Genomic DNA, 27586 nt, shown 5'->3' with positions numbered 1-27586 from the left:
AGAATCTGATGGAATGCTGTTAGGTAAAAAAAAAAATGTGCACATTAAAAATATTTTTAAGTATCTTTCATTTTGCACTAGATGTTCCTTTCACTTATTAAACTTAAATTTTAATTTATAAAAGTCTTTGAAGCTGGTAAAGACACTAAATCAGGTAGTGTTCTGTTATCACATATTATGTTCAGGGACCCATATTAGGTCCTCCTTCCATTTTGATGAATGCCAGGAATCCTATTGACCTGATTTGCAAAAAGAGTCTGTCACCCTGTCATTATGGTCCCTTACTCTCCCAAATACCACACTAATCCTCCCAATTAGTTTGCACCTGACTTGTGCCGCCTTAGAGCCTTTTACACCCTCATACAATGTATCTTGGGAAGATTGGGGTGGAGGACACGCCTTCATTTTGAAAAGCAGAGGGCACATTTCAGGGCAGCTGGTTTTAGGATGAAGTGTATATGGAAGTTAAAGATAGAAATATAGATTCCCTTTAATGTTTTTGTTTGTGCACCCCTTAGAAAAGTTTTGCACATTGCTGGTTACTGATTTCTGGTTTGAAATCCACGTGCCTTCAAACTCTTCTTTATCTAAACTGAAAAGAGTTTTCCCTTAGTCATTTATATGCCAGGTTTGTAATACTTTATATGGTTTAGATCAAGATGCCGTTTCTCAGGTCATTTGCATGTAAAGAGAACCGTGTAATGATGGGATTAAAAACTAGCCCCTCCTAAAGACATTTCAAGTCACTGCCAAAAATTGGGGTGCATCTTTCAAGAGCAAGGATTCTTTTCTGGTGCCTCTGAAATCAAAGCGCACCCACCCAGTCGTAGTGTTGGCTCTGGAAGCAAACCTGTGTTGGTCCTGTAAGAGTGAGGGTGGTAAGTGGTCCTATAAGTGAGCAGGGTGGTGGCGATAACAGATGTTGGGTCTGATGGCTCTTTCCTATGATCACACTGCTTCCCTTCCGAGAGCTAGCTAGAGGCTAGCCCAGGTCCATGTCCTGGAGTAACTAACACGTTCTTGGTGTCCCAGCTTCTTCTAGCTACCACCACGTGATCTGGAAACCCCCTCCGAGGATGCTCATGGCTGTAGCTCGATTGCTTCTTCCCAGTTCTTGCTTTAGTAGGCAAACAAGAGCCCAGGGCTCAGGCAGTCCAGCATCCAGATCTACGCTCCTTCACGAGCTTTGTAAGCCTGGACCAGTTCGTTCCTCTGAACTTCATTCTCCTCACCTGAAAAATGGGTCTCTATATACTTCCCTCACAGAGCAGTTGTGAGAAATAGAGATTATGTATCTAAAGTACCTAGCTCCGTGCCTAAAAAACTCCATGCGAGCTCATTGTTTTCTCTTTTTTCACTCCTCACCAACACATTTCATCCTTCTCACCCCCTTCCCTGTCCTCCCAATTTCAGTGCAGGGAAATTGTTCCGCTTTTGAATTCTTTCTTAAAACAGGTCATGATTCACATTAGGGACCACATGGCTCCCTCTCTCCCTCCAGAACACATCTCCTACTTCTGCCACCCTAAAGGATGGCAGTTGTCCCGTAACCACAGCATGAGCCATATTATCTACCTTTCCTTTCCTATTTGACCAGTCCAGCTGCCCCAGAATCTTCTCTGTGTGGAGAGAAAGAGAAGCAGAGAAGAGAGCTCAGGACAATCACTCCTGAACTTGGGGTCAAAATGAGAGCAGAGATGACCAGAAGGAAGTTCCCTCTCTTGGGAACCTGGATAAATGTGTTAAATCCAAAGATGTGTATGCCATTGTGTGGGGGTGGAGGTGGGGTGGAGCCTGATGTCATTAAAACAACAACTGATGACCATTTTATGTTATCTATTCATCACTTCCTCCCACCCACCCACACACACACAAATAGGTAGCTTGGAATTTCTAAGTGCATAGTCAAATGTGGGGGCTATACAGGTCCAGGTAGTAAAAACAGGAAATGGCTTATTACGAAAAAGAGAGGGAGAGGGAGAGATTAAGGATACATTGGACATTACAGGATACCAAGAAAGAAATAAGAGTGTGTCCAAAAAAACATATTTCATGAAGTAGACAAATGTAAAATTATTCTCATGTTGTGAGGGCCCAGCTGTTTATGGAAAGTAAGAATACGCTTGAAGAATCATTTATTCCTTAGACTCTTTCAGAATCTGTTTTCTTTTTTAGAATATTAATCCTTAGGGGCACCTGGGTGGCTCAGACAGTTAAGCATCCCACTGTGGGTTTTGACTCCGGTCACGATCTTGGGATGGTGGGATTGAGCCCTGAGTTGGGCTCTGCACTCATTGGAGAATCTGCTTGAGATTCTCTCCCTCTCTGTCTGTCCTTCCCCCTGCTTGTTTGCTCTCTCTCTCTCTCTCTTTCTAAAATAAATAAATAAAATCTTTTAAAAAAAGAATATTAATATTTAATACAAAAATTCGAAACCTGACCAAGTGGCTAGTTCTCCGTTTGGAGCCAATTTCATGAAGCCAGTGTTAAGCTATTCTTTTTCTTTTCTCTGTACATAAAGTACTATACTGAGCTGTAATTGTGACTTAAAAACACATGACAAACATTTTGAATGTTAAAAGAAGAAAGAACAAGTGATGATGACTAACTTGAAGTAGGAGGAAAACGCAACTGGGAAACTCAGGTAAAATCAAAAGTATAAAAATGTGGATAGTCTGGGTCTAGGTAAAAGTAATAATAATATATAAGTTGCCTCTCATTTATGCCTTATTATCAAGTTCAATAATGACTATTTCTCAAATTAATCTTGCTAAAATTTATTTTATTAAAAAGCTATTCTACTTATACCTTTAAAAAATGAATCTAGTGTGATGATTTGCTTATAACCTAAGAGAATTAGAAAACAATATTTATGCAGACTGATTAAAATGCCATGGTATACTTTCTCTAAAGCACACACATGCTAATGACATCTCTAGACTTATGGATTCACAAAGTTTAAATGGAAATATGTATTTAGGTTTAGCATACGAACTAGACTGGTCAATTTAATACTTAATGATTTATATATTTCTAGTACAATCTTAAAGAGTTGTAATCTAATGGCGAGTTGACTTTGTCTCAGTAAAAAATGTCAGAGAAAGCTAAAGGAATTCAGACTTCACGATACTTTCCTTTTTGTTTTTATTTATTATTTTTATAAAGATTTTTATTTATTTATTCATGAGAGACAGAGAGAGAGGGAGGCAATGGCAGAGGGAGAGGAAGAAGCAGACTCCCCACGGAGCAGGGAGCCGATACGGGACTCGATCCGATCCCAGGACCCTGAGATCAGGACCTGAGCTGAAAGCAAATGCTTAACTGACTAAGCCACCCAAGCATCCCTCCTTTTTGTTTTTAAATTAACCATTTCTCTGCTATTTTTAGAGTAGTTTGGGTTTGGTCCTATCTCCTTTAAGTATATCCTTAATGAGTATTAATAATTTAAGAATGTTTACTGTATGTCAGGCACTGTATGTAATTTGTGTATTAACTCATTTGATCTTTACAAACCTTATGGAATACATCTGAGGATTATTCTCGTTTTATAAATGAGGACCCTGGGGCACGGAGAAGATAAGGAACTTACCCAAGAGAGACACAGAAGTGACAGAGTTCGCTTTTGAACCCAGGCAGTCAGGTTCAAGAGCAACCCTCTCAGCTGGTACTTTAGGAACTGCTTCTTAAAGTAAGATTTTCGACTGCACCCAGTGGGATTAATCAACAGCAAACATAACAACAGAATATGCAAATAGGACGTCCTAACATTGCCCCGTAACTATTTTTATTACCTGTTAATAAATTCCCATTTCTTTATAAACACTTGAGTCAATTACTTCAAATGTGCCCCAAATTATTGAAAAAAATGCAGTGACTGAGTCACAAGGACAGAAAAGCTACTTTGTCTCACTGCAGCTCTGACAACAAGTTATGGTTTATGGGCAAAGCCTTTTATTGTTTTCTGAACTACAACCTATTTTTCTGTCTTCTTGAATGTTTTATACATAGCTAAAAATAACTTCTAACTCAGAAAGACTTCTCCCATGTATAAATCAGATGGTTTGCTAAATGGGAGGGGTGGGAGGAAGCCACATCTCAGGGTGAAATCAACAAGAAGCATTGAAATGAGCCAAATAGGAACAGAATTCAGAGGCCAGACCAAAGTACTGACTCCTGATTAACCAAGATGAGCTTACAAATAAATAGCATTGCAGCGATATAATTAATTACTATTCAGTGCAACAAAATTCTAACACAATGAAAGATTCTTTACTGTTTCTTGGGATTTCACATACAGTTATGTAAGGAGATGCACTGTGAAATTCCTTCAAATGGAACAATGTCACTTTATCTGGTGCTGTTGGTTTCTGGAGACACTGCATGAAAAAGATGTATTTTTTAACATAAAAATATAAATTTATAAAGATTTGTGTTGATTTCCCTTGCTGATTTAGACAACCTCTTACATGATAAACAGACTTATTCTCACACCTTGCAAGCACTTATCTGATTTGTCCCTTTCTTTCCCAGCACTTAACACCATGCCTCGAATGTAGGTACTCAGTGTTTGTAGAATGGAATTGAAAAAAAGAAGAAAAAAGGTGCCTACCTCTTTGCTTATTCAAAATTAAAGTTCTTGGGAAGCTGGATTTTAGGCCCAGACTTAGCATAATCACCTAGATTCTGTGTTTACCAGATAAAGTCTGCAATAATTACTCAAACCCCCTCTTTTACTTCTCCAGCAGACATACAGGTATAATGTGGGTTAGAGGTGTGTGCCACTTTCGGGGGCGCCTGGGTAGCGCAGTCGTTAAGCATCTGCCTTCGGCTCAGGGCGTGATCCTGGCGTTCCGGGATCGAGTCCCACATCAGGCTCCTCCGCTGGGAGCCTGCTTCTTCCTCTCCCACTCACCTGCTGTGTTCCCTCTCTCGCTGGCTATCTCTCTGTCAAATAAATAAATAAATAATATTAAAAAAAAAAAAAAAGAGGTGTATGCCACTTTCAAAAATGCCTTAGTTAAAACATGCTGGCCACACAACACTTTAGACTCAGAAATGATGCTGAGACATTGCGGGTCTCTAGCATAATTCTAGAGGTCCTCTTCTATCTTACGATTTCTCCAGTGAGTCCCTTTGGAGGCCAGGCCAGCTCTGAAGGATTTTACCTTAGGCAGGAAAGATTTGTGTTCTTAATCTCAAGTAGAACTAAGTTAGAAGGGATGTTTAAAATAGAGCTTACTAAATATATTTAATAATTTTTCCACTGAAAACAGCAACTTTATAGAGATCTAAAAATGTACATAACAGACTTGATCCCACTACATGTCTTGATTTCGTTCATATGTTCAGCAAATACTGAGCACCTACTATATGCTTGTTTAAGACCACAGGAATATAACACTGATCAAAAAATAGATCACAATTTGTGGAGCTTAAATTCTGGTGGAGGAGACAGCTACTAAGTAAAGTACAGACCACCTGAGATGGTGAGAAGTGCCGTGCCGAAAATAACAGAAAGAGGGTGAGAGATTGGGGGTATAGGCAGAAAGAGATGTTGCACTCTTAAAGGCAAATCAGGAAATGACTCACTAAGAAGGTGACATCTCAAGACCTGAAGAAGGGAAAGGAGCAAATTATGCAGATACTTGGGGAAGGGAGAGAAGATTGCAGGGAGGTTTACCAGCAGACTCAATATGCACAAGGCAGGGGCAGCACTGATGGGGGTGAGGACCACCAGAGGGGCCAGCAAGCTCAAAGGATGAGGTGGTCTCAGAGAGATCAGGGGTCCTGGTGATGCTGGGCCTGGTGGGTCCTTGTAAGGACTTTGGTTTTGACATAAAGCAAGATAGAGGGCCCTTGGAGGGCCGGAGATGAGGTGCCGCATGATCCAACTTCCAGTTGAAGGACCACCCTATAGACTGTCGATGGCCAAGGGGACAAGCAAAGGTAAGACAGGAGGTTGGTGCAATAATCCAAGAGGGAAATGATGGTGGCTTGAGCCGGGAAAGGGTGGTGGTGAAGGGACAGGAAGTGGTCAGATCCCAACATGCTGCTCTGACTTCCAGTGGGCAAAGAGAGAGGTAGAGAGGAGTCAAGGCTGAGTCTGAGGTTGTTGTCTAAGTAACTGGGAAGATAGAGTTGGCATTAACCAAGATGGGCAAGGCTGTGGAAGGAGCGGGGTTGGAAGTACAGTTGAGGAGGTCGTTCTTAGACACCCCAGTGGGGTTGAAAGAAGGCAGTTGGATATATGAGTCTGGAGTTCAGGAGCTGGGTCTAGACTGGAGATAAATTTAGTGTAGAAGACCTCTGCATGAGACTGGGTGAGCTCACCCAGGAAGTGAATATAGATAGAAAATAGAAAAAAAGAAGAGGTGCAGGGACAGAGCCTTCAGAGGGGAGCAGACTTCCACTCCAGGAAGCTGGGGGAGATGGAGTGAAATAAGACAAAAACCAGGAAAGTGCCCTGGCCAAGAAAGCAAGTGAGGAGGAAGGAGAAACCTGCCGGGTCCAACCCGCTGCTGAGTCATGTGAGTTAAGTGCTAACACCACACCAGTACATCTAACGAAGTGGCAGTGAGTGGTGACTTTGAAAAGAGCAGTACAGATGAAAGGGTGCAGGTGACTGTGCGTTAGAATAGATTCAGCAGAGATGAAGAGGACAGGGGAGAGAGAGAGAGAATCAACAAGCGTTCCAAGGCACAAGTAAGGAACAAGTGTTCCTTACTTTTGTAAGGTAAGCAAAGAAAGGTGGGGAGGACTACAGGCAGAAACAACTGGGGAGGGTTTGAAGTTGTGAAAAATACTTGCATGTCTGTATACTGCTGGACATGATTATGTGTGGAGGGAATATGAATAATTTAAGAGACAGAGAGGAGCATTGCTGGGGCTTGCCCTTGACCAGGCACAGGAGTGGGATGCAGAATAGAAATGAGAGGTGACAGGTGGGAGCACGGACAGCTGACCAGTAACCAGAGAGAGGGTGCAGAATAGGGGTGGGGCGGTGGATAGTGGGAGTTGTGGAAGATGTCTCGTGATTGTCACTTTTCTCAGTGAAGGAGAAATCGTGGTCATCGGCTGAAAGTGAGGATAGAAAGGGAGGTAGTGTTTAGGGAGAGAGGAGAAGGTGTGAAATAGCTGTCTAGGAGGATGGGACCATGAACAGATGATGAAAATATAGTACGATTTTTTGGCAGAATCAGAGCCCATTTGTGTTGTGTTATCATGAGTTTCAGATAAGCCTACTCGACGTGGCTGTGCACAGCCTCGTTCTGCTGCAAGTCCCGAGGGTGGTGTTGGGGAAGAGCGGCCAAGTGAGCGCCTTAAGGAAGAAGAGGGACGGGGAGCCGAGGATTTAAGGCAAGGGATTGTTGAGAAGTTAGACATGGCCTTGAAAAGTGGTGAAGAGAGAGTATGAGAGGGGTGAGAGAGAAGACTGGAAAGTTTAATAGATTTGTGGGTCCTGGTGAAAGGTAGTCAAAATAGGGGTCCTCGGGGGACTAAACCAGAAAGACAAGGAAGAGTAGAAAGAGGTGATTACTGAACTTGGGTTTCAGAGGGGTTGCCATCCGTGGTAAGGACAAGGGCTAAACTGATGATTCTCCAACTTTAATGTGCATAAACCCCTGCCTTTCTTGTTGAGATGCACATTTTGACTCCATAAGTATAGGTGGGCAGACCTGAGATTCTGCGTTCCTGTCAGGCTCCCGGGTGACATAAGCGCTTCTTGTCCAGGGATCTCGTTTGAGAAGGACAATCAGCTAGCGTGGTACTCCTGAACCCTAGCAGTAAGTCACGGCCCCTTGAGGAGTTTAAAAAATATGGATGTTAGACTAGTCTTGACCGGTGAATCAGCGTTTCTCTGGGTTAGATTTAATTTCTCTGGATTGGATGTAGAATTGATATATTATGAACCTCCAAATTAGTCTACAGTGAGGCCAGGATTGAAAGTCTTTGGCTTGTAAGTGTGTCTTAGAGACCAAGATCCACGGCAGGAAGGAGTGCTGTGTAATTGAGAGGCCAAAATGTTGAAAGTGTCATGTTTGTGGTTATTAAAATCATTAGAAATTATGACAGAAAATGAGCTGGATAAAATGGCTGTGAGTCCAGAGGTCTGTAGATGACTGCAAAAAAAATAGAAAGTGGGTGACATAATCTGATGGCATGAGATTCAAAGCAAAGCTGTTTGGAGAGAATGGTCTGGAATAGACAGGGCAGAACAAGGAGGACAATATTTCCTGACCCCCAGGCCCAGTGTATGTTGTATTTGGGAAATCAAACATCCACACTTGAGAGAACTCCAGAAAAAAACACAGTAGTATCATGAATAGCTCGGTTTTAGTTAAAGAAAATGAAGAAAACAATCTGAAAAGAGTTTGAAATGTTGGAGAATTTTGCTGCTTCTAAAGCAGCTTGGAAGGATGCCAAGACTTTTGCAGGGTGGGAGACGGAGATGGGCAGAGCAGCGTGAGGATTCTAGTGCAGGCGGTGAGCGATGACCTGGGCTGCTTGTGGAGATGTGGTCTCAAAGCAGGGTGTTTCGGCAGCTGGGAGTACTGGCATGAAGGGAACAGGGGGTAGGGGACTTACCGGAAGCTGGAGGAGCCCACGGCTCACCTTCCCATTCCTACGGCTATTTCTAAGCAGTGGCGAACCCTGTTTCTTTAAACGAAGGCATTACAAGTGAGCCAGGTATGGAAAACAGAGCAAAGCTGAGCTTCTGGGGTTAAAGCCAGAGTTGGGGAGGAGGGCAGTGCTGCCCCCCAGGACCCTGGGGGCCTCCTCAGTACTTCTGGGGTTCTTCAGGGGCCCTTAAAACTCAGGTCATAGTCTTTGCTCCAGCACTGGCAAGAGACTCGAGAAAAATGTGGAGCGAAGTATTTGAAAGTAAAGATGGTTTACCCAATAATCATGGAGGTCTTTTTAGATCTTGTCAATTGTGCAGATTGCTCTTTTTCTTCCAAGTAATAAACTTTCAAATAAACAAGTGGTTTGCAGTATCCCTTGGGATCTCTTTATGCCACTTATGTTGAGGATTATATCACTGTTGTAAACTGATGTGATTAAAATAGAAGAAACCGTAGTTTTCAACCATCATGGGTTAGGCCGGATTCTCCAGAAGCAAACCATGATGCCAAGATTTGAATGCGAGACGTTATTTTTTTTATGGAAGCATTCATGGGAGTGAGAACCTTAGGTGAGTGGAGCAAGCTGGACAGAAAATGAGAAGCCCAGTAAGTGTGGACATTCAGGTGACACTTCAAGGAAATAGCTTCAGCCTCATCCTGCAGGGAAGGTCTAGAGAGTAGCAGCTCAGATTCTGACCCCAGTTGGACACGAAACATATTTCCACACCCACGAGACAATGGCTGGGGGGAGGTTGTGGGGCAGAGGAGCTGTGAACCCCTAGGCATTTCCAGGAAGAGTTCAGGAGTCTGAAACCCATCTTTCAAAGAAAGAGTAGCACTTATGGGTCCTTGAAAGAAAAGTTCTAAGAGCACACACACACACACACAGTGAATACAAAACCAACAGCGCCTTCTGTAAGTGGAAAGCTCTCTTTAGAATGGCATAGACATGCCTACATAAAGATTAGATTAAAAAATTAATGTCTGCTTTCAATTATCATCAGATAATTAATGGTAATTGGTAATTATCAAAAAACTTCGTAGTGGTATGAATTTTGCTACCTTCCCTCTTGCACTTCTAGCGAGATCATGCTACGGTACACATACAGCCAAAGTTTGAGAAAATCCAGGTCAAGAGAGTATGACTCTCTGACCAGGTATATATCCAAGCATGGCCCTGACCGAATGTGCTGTCTGTATTTGGAAACAAAATGCATGTTTTCAAATTCCACTGTTTTAGGTGGATTCCATTCTGTTTCTCACTACCGTGGTGTAAATATCAAGAACGTTTTGCCATTTCAAAATTTGTATCACTACAAATAGTTGCTCTTATCTACATCCTCATACGTTTATTTCAGAATTGTGGTTGGTTTTTGTTTTTCCCTTTAAATTGTGGCCTCTCTTCTAAGGATTAGAGGAGCATTATTTTAGAGTCCCTATGTTGAATGTAATTTAGAGCTGTACCACGTCAAACCCACTGACAGATTCAGAGATTAATTTCCAGACCTCTTGTGGTGCTGGAGAAACTCCTTACAATTTCAAAAATGGCAACACTATTGACTCTCTGCTGCTAAAGATTACTTGTATCCATTATCCCATCACTGCAAAAGAAAAGTTTAAGTGTAGCAAATATCAATTTTGTTTTGCTTTATAGAAAAACCCGTGCATAGGGGGGGAAAAAAGCAGCAGCAGCAATTTATAGAACAAGAAATAATTTATCCTCCATAAGGAAAAGCTTATACAGCTTTATCTCCCTCCTTTCAATCTGTAAGGATAACATTGCTGTTGCAAAATTGATGTTATTTACATAGAAAAAAATAGTTCAGTAGTTTTGAACAGTCACGTATTAGGTTAGGCTCCCCAGAAGCAAACCATGAGTCAAAGGTTTGAGGCTAGTGATCCACAAAAGGAGAGCTTTTACTATAATGTATATGCTGTTTGGATTATATTGAAAGTTGGTACAAACCCTTTTTTTTCTCCAAGTATCTTGGCTGAAATGCATCTCCAAATATGTGTTTGTTACATTTTAAAATAAGTGCATTTTGGGGGAAATTTAATCCATATGTTTCAGCAAGGTTACACGTAAATCATCCAAACGTTGGTTTATTACAGCTACATGATGTCTAAGATGCCTTTTGAGCTTTTTTAATAGTCTTTACATTCTTTCGTGAAAAGCAGCGAGTAAGTTGCCAAGAGTAAACAAATCGAATAGCAAAAGGTTTGAGTTCGGTTTGAAACGCTTAGCCTATTATTTTTGATTGGGTTCTGAACTTGGCAGTGCGCATTCCCTGTTCCTGCCCGCGGGGCGAAGTGAAAACAATTTGAACACTGTATTTCCCAATTGGTTCATTGACATTTGAGAATAATGGAGTACAGACAGAATCAGCATGTTTGGCAGGTGAGTGATACTTAACATGACCTCAGAAAGTTACTTCCTCTCCGTTTGCAGAAGTTCAGAGCCTGAAGCAAAACGTTATACAATTTATAAAGCACAAGTTAGGACAGACAGCCACTGAGGGATCCAGACTGGGGATTTATCTATTTCTCTTGTGCTTCTTTAGGTGGAATGGCTGAAAAATGAAGACATAATTGATCCCGTTGAAGATCGGAATTTTTATATTACTATTGATCACAACCTCATCATAAAGCAGGCCCGCCTCTCAGATACTGCAAACTATACTTGTGTTGCCAAAAACATCGTTGCCAAGAGGAAAAGCACGACTGCAACTGTCATAGTCTACGGTGAGTGGGCTGTCCGAGTCTCAATCTAGTTCATGTCAAACTACCGTGTCTCGTTTTAATTTAAAATGTCCAGGAGAGGCTCTCTCCCAGCTTCCGGCTCTGACGGTGAGTTTTACCTGCTTCCCTGATACTCATAGAAAGACTAGGCTTGGACATTCCTAGCCTTTTGTCAGTGAGCTTATGGGGAAGATGAGGGAAATCTACCTGAGTGCCTGCACCGGAGCCAGCGGATGTCCCTGCCTCTCTAAGCCCCTTCCCGCACCCCCCTCCCTGGACCACCCAGATCCAGAGCGAGTTTGGAGATGCCTGAGTCAGCCTGCTTATATGTCTGTGGGCCTTGGCTCAGTCAGGTAAACACATCAGAGCAGCGTTGACTTCCTGGGATTTGCTTCGCACGCTCCCTCGGGGGAACTTAGAGTGAAGGCAAGTGCTGCTATTGCCCTGGCCCTCATCCTAACCACGTGGCAAGGTTCAACGTAATGATTTCTTCCAGAAGCTTCCCTTCCACTCTCTGGTCCTTTCTAGTCCAGCTCATCTCCAACGGGGCCTATCCTTTCTCCAGAAATACCCAACAGTGTTGCTCCCGATTTCACTCTAGCATGTGATGCTTTTATTTCTCTGTGCTTTTTAGTGCTCGGTTGTCTTCAGGCATTCAATGGGTACTTTCATTTCCCCAGCTGTGCGGTAAGCTCCGTTATAGACGGAGAGGCTGTGCAGTCTGTTCATGCCTTTCTCACAGTGTTGGACGGACAGAAGGTCCTCATATTCTTGATGATTTATTGTATCAAAGGTAACCCAGCATCCCTGGGAAGTATTCGGAGGGTATGCCAGCTCTTACACGAGATGCCTGTGTCACACCACCCGCTTAGAACTTAAGGAAGCTTCTCATGGCTGCGTTAGTGGTAAAGGACATTCCAGGGGCCTTCGGGTCTGCGTGACTAGGAAGGAGGGGAGCCATTGGCCAGTATCTGGCTCGTGGTACTTACTGCAGATCGTGCCCTTCAGATGGGTGTCCTCATGCTGTGAGGAGTTATGAGAAACAGGAGCCACTGTGATGTTCCAAAGGCTGAATATGGTGACACTTTAAATCCCTTGTTTTCGTTACAAGACAGATACAGACAATTTTTTAATCCTCTGAGTACTCTGAGGCTGAATTTTCTCGTCAAGATAATGGCTCTGTTAAATTGTAAGCAGTTGCCTCTCTTCAGTCGCAATGAAATGATTCCTCTTTTTGTCTTTCTCTAAACCAGCTGAAGGACTTGATTAACAGCATTTGAAGGGCAAAAGAGAAATGAGCCCATCACAGCACGTAGTAATCATAGATAACTAATGAAGACAGACTCTCTGTGTATGCATTATATAGGTGTTTAATATACATGCAAATCTCTTTTCCTATGTATAGCGGGCTTGCAATATCTATAAATACAAGCTGCACATTGTTTTTAGAAAGACTCAAACACAAGGATCTTGAGCATTTTGAGTTCAGAGAACAGCATTGGACTAGAGGTCAGGAGGCTTGTGCTCTAGGACTAGCTTTCCGACTAACTGACCTTCAGTTGGTCACTTGACCAGGATGCTAGGAGCCCATGTCTCCTTCTCTGTAGAATAAGTGAATAAGTCTGGGACTTTCACATGCCTTTTTTCTTCTCTAGAAGTTTATGATTATTCATTTCTCATAAAAATCCTACCAGAGCAGTACATGTATACCATAACCCCAAATATTGGCCTGCCAGTATGCTTGTAAGCAATTTATACTGACAGTTCCATGACATCTGGTTTTGTAAAGCTGAGCAGGTTAAGTTGCTTTTTGGAACACAGACTGAAACTCAACCTATCAACCATCTGTTTGTCGTTTTCATGGCCCCATAAAGTAAGTTGTCTAAGGCTCATAGATGAGGCTCACCAGAAGTCCACAGCAAAACATACATCTAATGGGTACTTCATTTTCAAGTCTGTTGTGTATATGTATTTATGTTAGTATCATTTTTAGATTGAAAATATGTATCTGTTAAAGAAAATTTGAGAAACACAGAAAAGATCAAAGAAGAAACTGCCCAGAAGCCTGTCATCTTGCCATCCAGAAACAGCTTTCAAAAAGATTGATATGCATACTACTGGTATTTTCTATGGATAGATAAGATTTTAAAATAAGGGGTATAAATATATTTTTTACTTAGAACATAATGTTGAAATACTCATGTATTATTAAATAGACTTCTCTAGCTCCATTTTTAATGGCTGTCTAGGTGTCAATCACAGGAACAGGCATCTACCTTACCATTTTCCTGTTGTCGAACATTGCAGTTGTTTACAATTATTTATCTTTATATAGAAAATAACTGCGATCAAAAAGCACTCTTGTCTGTGTCTGTCTGTATAACACATTCATGATGATTTCCCATTGCGTAGGTTTCGAGGAGAGGAGATGACGGGCATATGACGTGCACCTGTAAGGTGTGTGCTGCCTGAACGTCTAGCACTCTTCTTCATGATCAGGAAGCAGACACGCATTCTCATTGTGTCAGGTTTTAAGTACGAGCGAATAATTTTTGTTATCAAATGCTTAATTACAAGAATTGAATCTAAACTCACATTATGTAAGGACTACAATATATCAGAGTTTTTTTCTAGAGGGAGATCTCCAGAGGTGAATAGTGAACGTAGCATTAGAATGTAGGTTTTATAGTCACACCTATCCTGAACTCTCCATCAAACACTGTAGTGACCCTTTACACACAGCATGGGTGTCCATTTCAATTACATAAACTAATTGCCAATTCAATCGAATAGCTACTCAATTAGTTGAATATCTAACAATATTAAGACTTTATTTTTTAACCAGGTTCGCTGGGTTAGTGAAACTGACTAAAAGTCCTTAAAGAGTTGTAAAGTTTGCGTATGCTAAAGAAAACTAATCAGTCATCTGCTATTTAGAAAAAGCTATGTGATTTTATTCAGTTCTCACACTTCAGATCCCCCTGCAGCCTTGGCATAAGGAGGTAAACATTTATTATTTGAGCTAAGCTGTCAAAAATAATTTCTGGAGCTTGACTAGGTAAGGGGAATATATATATTTTAGGGAACACTAGCCAAGGAAAATAGAACCCGGTTCTATTTAGTTTTCTGAGTAGGTGAGTAAATTTGGGTAGTTCATTTTATTTATCTCTATGCTTAGATTCTTCCACTCTTTGATAATATTTTGAATGAATGATGCCTCAGGTCTCTTCTAGCTTTGAAATTTTTGATTTTTTTTATGTTCACTTAGCAGATGAGTTTTTGTTTACGTGTGGTGTGTGGTTTGTGTGTCTGCATGTGCGTGAACATACATGTAACTCACATTTTGTATTTACCTCCTTCCAGTCAATGGTGGCTGGTCCACCTGGACAGAGTGGTCTGTGTGCAATAGCCGCTGTGGACGAGGATATCAGAAACGCACAAGGACCTGCACCAACCCAGCACCACTCAATGGTGGTGCCTTCTGTGAGGGGCAGAGTGTGCAGAAAATAGCCTGTACCACCTTATGCCCAGGTAAACAAACCAGGGTTCTCATTCCAGACGTGTCCTCCCATTCTAGGAATATGTTTTAGGGGATATACACAAAGCCTTATTCTTGACCTGAATGTGTAATAAAAATTATTTATATCCTTCATATCATTCGATGCTTACATTGCTGAGAAATCAAGTATTTTTCCCCCAAACAGTACTTAACTTTATTACCCAAACATGCAAAACAGAATAAAACGGGAGATTAAACACTTAGGGACAGAATCCCTCTCTATTACTCAACAAACTGCTGGAGCCAAGATTATAGGGTCTATAATTCAAGGGATTTAGGCAGCACTGAAAGCCACACATTTTAGGAATAACAACCCTTGATCTTGAGACAGTCATGGAAATTATTGGAATTCAAATGTAGAAAATGTTTTAGACTGAAATATTTGATATTTGGTGTCAGTTTCTGGGCAAGGGCAAATAAAACATTTGGAATGAATTAAAAGGAAGGCAAAGCTTTGTGACACATGGGCTGATGGGTTTTGAAAATACAATGCAGTCGGCTCTGTTATCTGCACTTGTTGGTCGCCTGTTTTTGTGAGTTACCTGCAGTGGCACCTGTCGCGAGGTTACCTCCCTCTGCCGCTGAGCATCTTTTTGGGCCGTCTCATATCGTCCCCAGCTCTTAGCCTGGGCAAATCGAAGGTGATAGTTGCCAAAACCAAAACCAACTAAAATACGCAATTACATATTAAAAAGTTAAGCTAAAATTCTTTTGAAATAATCCATAAATTTAGCGCATTCCATTGGGGTAGCTGTTACGTTGTCAATTTCATTATTTATTTATTTGTATTTTATTTTATCTTTTTGTGATTTTGTTATTTAGAAACAGTCTCCTCACTTCCCTTTATTTAGGCTACCTTTTGTCTTATCCATCCTTTAATATATGGTTTATCAGAGATGGGCTGTAGGAATGAGCTGGAGAGAAAAATATCATCTATATTTTATATTTCCAGGTGTCCATTTTTCAATATCCAAACAGTATCCTACACTGCATCTTTTGAGAGATTTTATTTAACAAATTTTGACACTTCGCTGGGTTTAGAATTTCAGTATTTTACCTTATACTCTCCTGTATTTTATCTGGGTATTGACTTCCACAATTAAAAATGCATTGAGCATTTTGAGTTGAAATAGAAGTGTGTGTGTGTGTGTGTTTGTGTGTGTGTGTAGACACCTTGTGATGATCCAGGTCTTTTCTCCAAATATCTGGGAGTTGCTTAAATAGCCAACTCTGGATGATTGAAATATTAATGCTTCCTTCATTTTTTTATATGGGCATGTTTATATCTCCATACACATTATACGTAATATATATATACACAATAATTTGAATATGAAATCATATCGATTTCCTAAACTATGTAGACTACTAAAATTGATATAATTTCTATGAATATATAAGTGTAAGATGTTATGTATATTAGCTGTTCAGTAAATGATGTTTGGCATTGTTTATGCTGAATTCTGGATGATCATAATTGTGTATTTCGGGAAACTTTTTATTTAACTGATTTTTAATATTCTTGTCCTATTTATGTAAGAATTTTTTAAGAATGCATTTTAAGTGTGACTTTAGTGAGACTTACTGTATTTTTTTTCAACTTAGAATTTAAATTGTGTGTGTTTAAGATAGCGATTTATCAGCTCAGTATCACTGAGATTACTAACAAGCCAGCAACAAAAATTAGAGAGAAAGTTAGTCAATTCTAAATGACTGAATCCCAGCGAAAAATTAGGAATGTGTGTAAATATTTGTAAAATAAAATTACTAATATCTATATCATCAAATAATGGCATAGAATTATTATATATGGAAATATAATATGGAAATAATATATGGAAACTAATATAGTCATTTCAACAAAGCATTGAAGAAGGTCTCAACAGAATCAAGATGCCTGGATAAAAAAATTAAATGAAAAGAGTATTTAAGACATGAATGGATGATAGATACATAAGTAGATAGATGATAGATAGATAGATAGATAGATAGATAGATAGATGATAGATAGATGGATGGATGATAGATACATAAGTAGATAGGTGATAGATGATGATAGATAGATAGATAGATAGATGATAGATAGATAGATAGATAGATAGATAGATAGATAGATAGATATAGATAGATAGATAGGGATGGATGGATGGGTGGATGGATGGGGGGGTCAGTGAGTGGATAGACACACTTCTTCCGCATTGTACTAACCTCTTCTCCATATCGCCCCACAAGTTTGCTCGCACTGCCCACATGACAGTGTGCATGAAGAAATTTTGAATCCAAAAAGAAGTCCCCTAATTTTCAATGCAAAATCCAAAAGCTTTCCTTTTACTAGAAGGAAAGGCACCATCATGATCTACTTTTATGTGCCTCCTGGTGACAGCTTTGTTTCTGTGTCTCCCTTTAAGTGATTCCTTGGCTTGGTCAGTAAGGACGCAGTCACACCCCCAGGAAGAAAAGTTCACAGAACCCTGATGGTGCATGTTGCGCATGCTCACTTCCCAGCCCTGGACAAGAACACAGTACTCCTTGATGGGGCATTTTCTTCAGTTTTCTGTTTTGTGTTATTTATACATGAGCTCTACTCCTTTCTCCCCTCAAGTAGCTGCTTCTCCCTCTGACCTTCTGCTGGTTTTTGTGTGTGTGTGCGTGGCAGTGGATGGCAGGTGGACTTCATGGAGCAAGTGGTCTACTTGTGGGACCGAGTGCACGCACTGGCGCAGGAGGGAGTGCACGGCGCCCGCCCCCAAGAACGGAGGCAAGGACTGCGATGGCCTCGTCTTGCAATCCAAGAACTGCACTGATGGGCTTTGCATGCAGAGTAAGTCAATTTAAGCAAACAAAAGACAGGTGCGAGGCCCGAGGTTTAACCATTTGGATTTCTTGGAAATATCAGAAATTAAGAATTCTGAACAACAACAACAAAAATGCAGTAATATGCCAGTATACTAGCTCTGTCTCAGAATTGAAAGAACTGATCTCTCAGGAACCAGAATGAATAACCGTCTAGTCAACAAATGGAATACACAGTATTGCGTTTTCAGGAGCAAGGAGTGATTTAGTCATATCCATGGGAAAACTGTCACTCTTTCTAGACCAGGGAACCATTCCTTAGTTTTATTTGAATGCATAAAAGGGTACCCTAAACTCTTCTGAGTAGAATCACATGACTGCAAAAAAGTAAGCTATTTATTCCTAATTCATGGCCGTCACCGAACCAATGTCCATGAATGTAAAATACATATAAAGCGCAGGAAATGGTCCTGCAGACAGATTTACCAATTTACAACAGATCCTTAGTGGGAGCATCTCCACAAGTCCTTGAAAATGCTAGGTTTGTGTTAATGCTTGTTTAAAGGAAATAATGTTAATAAAACAAAAATTTTAAAAATGGGTGTAGAAGATTGGCTCGGGAATATAATGGGGGAGTAGGCTAAATAGTCCCCATTTTTCATGACTTCGTTTCTTAGCTCTTCTTAATGAAATGGTATTTTGATTGCACACTCTTATCCCTTTAACCGAGGAGCCCTTAGATATACAAGTTTTAGCATCTTCCATGATCACCAATTAAGGTAGTAAGAATTATTCTGATATCACAGCTACAGAGATGAATGGATCAGACAACATGGTCTCTTTGGATCTTAACTAAGAGCCGCCGATGTTGACATTTATTATAACATATGACAAATTGCTTGCAGAACACAAGCAACCCCATATATTTGTGTAGAAGTGTTTGTATTTATCATTTAAAAATAAAATATTTCACTTTCACCACATTGATGAAATTCTGTTTACCTTCCAGTGTCTAGATACACAAGGACCTTGAAAAAGAAACCTTACTTAAAATACAAATAAGTAATTACGTTGCTGACACAGAATAAAAATTCAGCAGGCCTCTTATTTTTCTGTCCGCAGTATGTCGCGTTCTTTGAGAACTGGCAGCTGCTGCGTGTAAAACACAGCTTCTGGTTATGATTTGCAGACTGCTGCTGTGTACCTCACCAAGTCTGTATTGGAGATGCAAGAATGAAAAGAATACAGCTGCTTTCCTATCCATTAATCCAGAGATACAGGGTTTGTTCCTCTAGGCATGAGTTTGAGATGAGGATTAAAAAAAAAAACATAGCACACACCAAGTTATTCTTTAAGATTTTTATAATTTAATTTCTTCCTTTAGTGGAAAACAGATTGATTCATGTGATCAAAAAGTAGCAATATTTGAAGTCTCTCCCTCTCTCTCCCTCTCTCTCTCCCCCGCTGTCCCTCATCTCTCTCCCTTTCTCCCTCTTTCAATACTGCATTTCAACTTTGGGTGATTTAACACCTACTGGTTCTATTGTGCATATTTTTAAATTCCCAAAGCAACCTATTTAACAGGAAATGCAACGCTGCAAGATGGAACTTTGGGCCTTTAATTGGTTACACAAAATGACATCTACTAAATTATGACATTTGTCAAATACAAACATGAAATATTCAAATTAAGACTTACATGACATAGCATCCCCGTAGCATCTAGCTTGTTTCTTATGGCACTAATAGAATTTTTTTTTTATGATTGGATATTTGTCAGTAATGATGGCATGAAGTGGTTGTATAAATCAGGAAGGGGAATAACGCTACAAGACAGGGTTTTGTTGTTGTCTTTTGTTTGTTTATTTTTTTATAAAGTCTCTTGTTAGACTGAAACATTTGAGTATTTGGATTAAAATAAGTCAGTTAACAAACTGAGGGCTCCAGAGGGGAGGGGGTGGGGGAATGGGATAGGCCGGTGATGGGTAGTAAGGAGGGCACGTATTGCATGGTGCACTGGGTGTTATACGCAACTAATGAGTCATCGAGCTTTACATCAAAATAAAAAATAAATAAATAAATTAAGATACTGGCAAAAAAAAAATAAGTCAGTTAAAAAGTTACTTCCTTTTACAATTCTGATTTGCTGTAGTAACAGCCCTACTAAGTCAAACTCTTTCATCTGGCCTCCTCTATCTACTCTAGTGCGACAGAAAATTGTAGTCTGTGCTATCGATTTCCTCAGTGATAAAAACCACAGAGATAGTGCTGCACAGTGTAATGATAGTATTTTACAGTGAAAGTTATAGTTTCTACTTACCAGTAAACTGGGTGTTTCTGGCACAGCATTGCACCAAAGTCTTGCAAAGAAATAATACTGCTCTTGGTCCTTATTTTGGAAAACAAAGGCTTTCTAATAGTGAAAGTACCCAGCTTGCAAGAAGGACAAGGTCAATATTAAGAAATAGAATGGAGGTAGAAAAGACAGCCTGGAAGTTGCAATTGACAATTAGGGGTTATCATTTAGCATTTATATACTTTTGAGAATGAGTGTCTTTGAGGCATTAATAGTCTTTCATCAACATTGCAATGTTTACTCAAAATAAAGCTAGTTACCTTTGAACCAAGTTTACAATACCTCTGAAACTGTAATCCTAGTTGAAATTGTATGCAGATGATTTTGAGATAAATGTAGATATACTGCTAGGTAGGAGAAATTCAGAGTTTATAATAGAGGTCAGTAGAATTCAGAAACCTAGATAATGTAGTGTAGTATATTTTAAAAGCCAAATTGATACTTAAGAGCAATACAATGTGAAATCCTCAAAATAAAGTAGGAACTCAAACTACCGAGGTAATTGCATGAATGGATACCAGAATAATTCAGAGGGGCATTGGCCATAGAGGTAGATCCTAGGGATTGGGAGTTAGAGTTTTTGTTTTGGCACAGAGGCAGAGACCCAGAATTTGCACAAGCCTGAGGCCAAGAGTTGAAATCTAGAGCCCTCTGAATAAAGCTGGCTCTCATAAGTGGCTGCTCCCACCATGAAAAACAACTAGAAGATTTTTACCCACCAGCCCAGGGAAGCCACAAGAAAATTCATGACAGAGAAAATAAAAAATGAAATCTTCACTTAAATAAAACCTATAGTAAAACCACAATCCTACACTGAGATCTGCCGTGGAGTCTCAGATCTAGTACTAAGGAAATAAAAAACAAAGGATATGTAATTAACATAATTGGTGAAACTTCTAGGGTACCAGGAGAAGCAAGCAACAAGCCGTTCTGTTGAGTTCTTTCCACAACCTGAGTGCATTGGTCTCAGACAAAAATAGCCCACTCCTGGAAATGAGATTACAATATGAAGTTTCACATCACCCAAGGGAACAGTCCGCTGCAAGAGAGAGTGCACAAAACAGTGAGTTACTTAGCACTCTCATAACACGGACTCGGAGCAGTCTGAGTGAGACTATAGCATAATAAAAGTAAAAAGAAAAACTGGCATATAAGCACAAATGCAAGAATAGAACATTGTAAAAAGGACAGACACATTTGGGGAAAAATCAAATGAATGCCTAGAAAGGTAAACGACTGAAAGTTAAAACTCAGCAGGAGATTAAAAATCAAATCAGAGACAACTTTGGATACAGAGGAAGGGAAAATTAGTCAACTGGAATGTAGATCCCATGAAACCTCTCAGAACACAGGGAAGAAAGATAAAGTAAGTGATTATATAAAAGAGAGGTTAAAACACATGTAGAAGAGAATGAGAATATCCAGATTTGCTCAAGAGAGCGAAATTTAAAAGATTTTCAGATAATCAAAATAGAGAGGGCTTACAATTCACAAACTCTCACTGAGTAAACTACTAAAAATATAAAATAAAAATTGATTCTTTAAAAAAGAGAGAGAGACCAATGAAGAGGCAGAAAATAAAATGAAAATAAGATGGAACTAAATTATTGACAACCTTAACACGGCATATGGGGAAGTGTGATGCGAGTTAAAATTTTCTAACTTCCATATAGTGTTCAGTAAAAAAAATAAGTAACACTATTTGCATTCAATTCTGTTGATTCACATTTACCAATTAAAATATTAAGATTGACTACACACATAAAAGGTGGATGTGTAAATTCAAAATAAGATTTTTAAGGGCAGGAAAGGAACAACAACAACAGAAAACCATGGTACGTGAAAACAGTAATTAAGATGGTATAGACCAAGGATCATCATATGTCAGGGGTAACAATGTAAATGAGTTAAATTTACCTGTTAAAGGAGGTTCAAAATTGTAGTAGAAAATCCCGCTTTATACTGTTTAGGAGAGACATACTTAAATCCATAATTATAGAGAAAGATTGAAAGTTAGGAAGTGGAACTTACAGTATAGCGCAAACCTTACTTTAAAATAGCTTTGACTGGGGCGCCTGGGTGGCACAGCGGTTAGGCATCTGCCTTCGGGGCACCTGGGTGGCACAGCGGTTAGGCGTCTGCCTTCGGCTCAGGGCGTGATCCCAGCGTTATGGGATGGAGCCCCACATCAGGCTCCTCCGATATGAGCCTGCTTCTTCCTCTCCCACTCCCCCTGCTTGTGTTCCCTCTCTCGCTGGCTGTCTCTATCTCTGTCAAATAAATAAATAAAATCTTTAAAAAAATAATAATAAAATAAAATAAAATAAAATAAAATAAAATAAAATAAAATAGCTTTGACTATCTAATTAGGCCATTAGTAATTGAGTTTAATCTCCCATTACGCCCAAGTAACATATCAGAGATTGGTTTTGCTCGTAGTTTTAATTTAGGTGTTTATTTTTCTTAGACTCTATAGTTTTTAGAATATTTAATTTTCTACTGAGTAATTAATCAAAAATTTTCTAAATTGTTTACCACACTCCCAGTTTTGTGTTTAAAACACTTTAGGAAATATTTGGTTCCCCAACGCCAAATGAAATTTGTAATCAAAAGTCTTCAAGGGTTTCTTACAAGATTATTGGATATTTTAAAGGTATAATAATCCTGAATGTTAGCAAATGTACGAAGTGAAGTCTCTAGTATTTCACTAATGGGAATACAAATTTTTACAATTATTTGGGGAAGCAATTTGACAGTATGAGTTAAGGGCTTTAAAATTGTTTATACCCTTTGGTCCAGTAATCCTACTTTAATGAATAAATTTTAAGAAATTAATCTAAATACCTAAGAAGATATATGCCAAATATGCTTTACATTCTTTGTAATTTGCTGTTAAAAAAAAAAAAAAAAGCAAAACCTGAAAATCCAGTATTAGAGCCGTGGTTAAGTAATAATGTGGCACTTACATAAGGTGGAATATGATACAGCCACTAAAATGTTTATGATGGTTTAACATGGAAAAGCAGAATATGGACTTACATATGCATTTAGTCATAACTATGTAAAGGTAAGCTTAGGAAAAAGATGAATGAAACGTGTGCATTTATTTTTGGCCAGTGAGATTTCTTTCTTTTTCAATATGCTTTTTATTCACCATGTTTTTTATACTTGGCTTTTCATTATGTTTGTAATTGTAAATGACTTTCTGAAAAAGAGATGAGGATTGGCTAGAACAACTGTGTGATCCTGGAAGCAGGAATCTTGGGATTTGAGATATAACAATATCCACTGACTCGTCCTAGAAAATTGGTCCCATTGATTCAAATTAGATTCGATTAAAATTTGATTACCAAAATGTATTTGCATAAAAGACTTGCATAAACCCTCGTTGTATAAAAACCCTGGGTGGCAAGAGTTACTTACAGCTAGTAAATCCAGGGTATATATATAAAAGGATTTCAGAGGCATGGGGATTTGGAAGTGAGTTAGAGTTCTGCATTATTTCCTAGTTGCCTATTATGTACATATCACTCTGTCCTTGCAAGCACACTTATTCTTAAACTGTTTGATGAATTGGATTCATTATGAGATGCTGTGTAATTTCATTTGTGAAACAAGGTCATGGTCTTTAAGCAATTTCAGAAGCTCCACTAAATTTTTTAGGCCATCCACACACATTAGTTGATACTGATGTGTAACATTTATCATGTATGTTACACTGGATATACGCTCATTGGCCTGAAAACGTAGTTCCTACACTGGAGACCCTACATTCAAATTAAGAACTCAAAAATTTGTGTTATTTCACTGGAATGTATTATTAAAGAAGACATCAGAGTTGATTATTGTCCCAGAAAGAAGTTGGACCTTTTTGGTTTATAAGTGCATTGCTCATTTAAAAAATAAATAAATAAAAATAAAAAATAAAAAAACTGGACACCTTAAGTATGCTAAATGGTATAGATTGCATCCAGCAAGAAAGGGTAGATAACTTGGCACATTTTTGACTATTGAAAATAAATACACATGCCTGATATGAGAAACTTAACAGATTTCCCTTAATTAGTATTAATAATACTACACAATAGTGTTATCTTATTCAGAAGGTCTGTTATGCTGTTTGCCCATTTAGGTTTCTTTATATCATTTCTAAAATTATATAAAAGCAGCCCCTGGTTCTGCAATACAGTTTTGAAACTGGATTTCCAGAAAATGATTCCAGGCACAGAGAAAGAGAGAGAGAGAGAAAGGGGGGGGGAGGGAAGGAGAGAGATTGAGGGAACAGTGGACGCAGAGAGAATAGAGATACAGAAGAAAAAAGCACTTGAAAATCTCCAAAAATGCTAAGCCGATAACCGTGTGTACCTTTTATGTTGAAATACAATGATATTACCGAGACCTAATACCTTTCAACTTTTGTCATCTCTGTAATGAATTTCTGGTAAGATTCACTTTGTCATGGTTGGCATATATGGTTTAATCCATGCTTGCCTCTTCCTTTAGCAAACAGCAATCCAAAACTGTATACGCAGCTTGATCCGGAAGTGGTGCTTCATATGTATTTATGAATATACTCAGATTACGACATGAGACTGCAGCTATTCCTCCAGACTTGAGTTTTTAATCCCATTCGCAGATTAGAGTCCCACATAGGGATATGTCACAGTTCAGATCGGAATTTAGAATTAGTTCTTGCCAAGAAGAGTTTATGCCACAGTAGACAAATTAAAAATAACAATTTACAAATAAGAACTGCCTGGAATTGCGTCTGCATCAGTGAACTTCCTGACTTTGGGAAATTAGAATGTTATGCGGTCTGCAAATTTAGCACTTTCTACTCATTAAAAAATTTGCATGTCACATAGCGCTTCCATGAATTCTCACATACAGAGGAAGTGGCAGAACTCAGTGCAAATTGTGGTGTGGACACACTGCATACCAGGACCCCTGGAATCCTAGGTGCCTTTAATGTGGGGAAATAATTTACCTTACAAATAGTCTCTTCTTGACTTGAGAATGATGTGTTTATAACCGCCCTGTAGGCATTTGAGGAGGTGCTAGTCAGTTTCCAGTGAGATTCTTGTCAACACAGCAATTTGATAGGAAAGCGTAATTGTGAGTGTCAGACAGTGAGTGCTTCTATCTACAGTTCGGAAGAAGCTGATGTCATGGCTGTGTTTGCATCATCCTTGGTATGCGTGCTGTCCCAGCTGGCAGGTAAATAGTCTGGACGAGGACTGGCTGCCCAGCGCCGCGCTCTGCCGCCTCCCGCCTCCGGTGTAGTAAGTGCCGTTTGCTTTAGCGTCTTTCCCTTCTGGTAAAACATTTTCCTGCTTTTGAGAGCAGGGATGTGGTTAGAACGTTTAGCCCACAGAAACCTGCTGAACACCTCTGGGGCCCCAAGCCAGTCAGTGTGAGAGGCCAAGGGCAAGGTCTTCAGCTGCTAGGATGGAAAGGAAACGCCGAGGGAATCAAGAAGGGTGCCAGCTTTCACAACCGCAGCAAAGCCTAGACTCCTCCAAGGTCACGTCCGTGCCGGGCCACGGCTTTTGCTATAGACTTCCTTTTGCCTGAAACTCAGCTGCTAGGGTGATGGTACCCTACACATCAGCCTCTCCTTCAGCACTCGTCCTCATTTTACCTTTTCTGTCAGGCGTCTTCACCACCATGAATGACAGCAGCATCGCCTGTGAATTTGACACTGTATTACTCTTCAGGAGAGAGTCTGTTGCTTTAGAAACACTTAGGCAGCTGATCCGCAGGTTTGATTTGACTCAACTGTTGGGTGAAATTTCAGACGTTTCTTCTTCATCCACTGTGAGTCACGAGAGAAGGCTTTTACGTCCTGGGATGTCGATTCCCTGCTGCTCATTTTCAGAAGGGCGTGGCTGTTATTTTGTGAGGCGTGGCCCGCTGTCCTGTGAGGCTGGGGGAGGGGGGTTACCGTGGCGATTTAGATAACTGACATCAGTGACAAGCAAATGTTCTTTTCAATTTTTGTTGTCATGTCCTAGGATTTATGTATTCATTTATTTGGAGTTCCTTAAGCCCCTGTCAATAAATAAACCCTCAAAAGAGTGGTAAATTATAATAAATGACCGTGAGCGTCTTTGACAGACCTGACCTTTGACATCATTAGTGCAGTCCTGATGGGCTTGCTAGATAAGAACCAACCTAAAAGGAAAAAAACAAAATCTGGACATGTTTATTTTGAATGGCCCTTGAGATTTTTAATAAGAGCATTTGCATCGGAAGAAATGTGAGAAAAATCACATGTTTTGGCTGTTTGTAAAGTCAGCGGCAAGAAAGATCAAGCAGTCAGGTCACGGAGAGGGGAAAATCCATGGGGAATAGAGATTTTTCTAATGCTAGGATCATAAAAATAAGGACAGATCTTATGAAGTGGTTTGGTAAACTTCACATGCTAAATTAATACCCTAAAACTAACCAGATACTTGATGATTTAAAAACATGCACTTTTATAGAACACGCTTAATGCTCTTATAAATTATAATTGAGTTATATCATATTTATAACTTACACACTAGCCCCCATATAAGATACAAATTAATCCTCTATTTTATTTAATCCTCACGGTATCATAAAATCTGTTTACATGTATTAAGGTCATAGACACAGCTCTGTGTTAAAATATATTGAGTAAAATTTGGGGACAAGCAGGAACACCTTATAAAACTCCACCGACCTCCCTTTTGACTAGAGATTCGATAGCAAATCTGAAGAAAGATTTTAATTCCTGGATATATACATCTAAACTTTCCTTATAGGTGTTGCTTAAATCTGTCTCAGGGGTTCTCAAACTTTGGAGGGCATAAAAATTATTGATTCATTAAATTTAAAAAATTACTGTATAATGTATATTTTAACTTAAAGGAATTTCAGAATTAATTTTTAATTTTATTCACTTTCCACCTAATGTACTGACTTTAAACCCTGGCATGAGTTGCTTCTGATTCCAATCTACTGTGATCTCTTGGCCAACCTAAAGCAAAATGACTTGTTTCCATATAATTAAACTCAAAACACATACAAAATAACCTTATAAGTAGAACTTTTGCTAATTCTCCAATGAGAATCCTATTTTGCAAAGAAAGAAACTGAGGCATAGAATTGAAACAGCCCACAAGTTAGCATGGGAGCCAACGTAAGAACCCAAATCTGGCTCGTGGTGTAGTAAGCCTTTTTTCATGCAGGCTCTTGGATGCTGGAAGCAAGTGGTTGTCAGCTTTTATTGCTCTAAAATATGATTTTCTTCCGATGTGCAGTGTCCCTGCAATTATTGGTGTTTATTTCTTTTTTCCTGTTGGCATCTTTTCTGAATGGAATGATGTTTCTCTTTTAAATATTTATTTACTGTAACATTTTCTGCCAAATACAATGTGATTGTCATACATTTATACATCACTCTAGCATGGCTCTCCAGTCACTTCAGAGTAGAAACTCGCAAGTTCAGTGTCCCTCTTTGCTTGCCCCACACTTGAAACAAAAGATGCT

The 27586-nt window shown here is 39.5% G+C and overlaps 1 protein-coding gene across 4 annotated transcripts in view; it reads left to right on the top strand.

The window, feature by feature from the left end:
- The window catches only part of UNC5C (unc-5 netrin receptor C), a 342899-nt gene that overhangs the window by 260564 nt on the left and 54749 nt on the right, over nt 1-27586 (top strand). For all 4 annotated transcript variants that reach the window (XM_048211818.2, XM_026509692.4, XM_057309522.1 and 1 more), the window contains exons 5-7: nt 11186-11366; nt 14727-14894; nt 17579-17743. In XM_048211818.2, the coding sequence (XP_048067775.1) occupies nt 11186-11366; nt 14727-14894; nt 17579-17743 (514 nt within the window). The remainder of the gene's footprint in view (nt 1-11185; nt 11367-14726; nt 14895-17578; nt 17744-27586) is intronic.

Source organism: Ursus arctos, unplaced genomic scaffold (assembly GCF_023065955.2).
Source record: "Ursus arctos isolate Adak ecotype North America unplaced genomic scaffold, UrsArc2.0 scaffold_9, whole genome shotgun sequence".
NCBI lineage: Eukaryota > Metazoa > Chordata > Mammalia > Carnivora > Ursidae > Ursus > Ursus arctos.
Note: the sequence above shows the minus strand (reverse complement) of the source record. Positions and strands in the feature narration are given on the sequence as shown.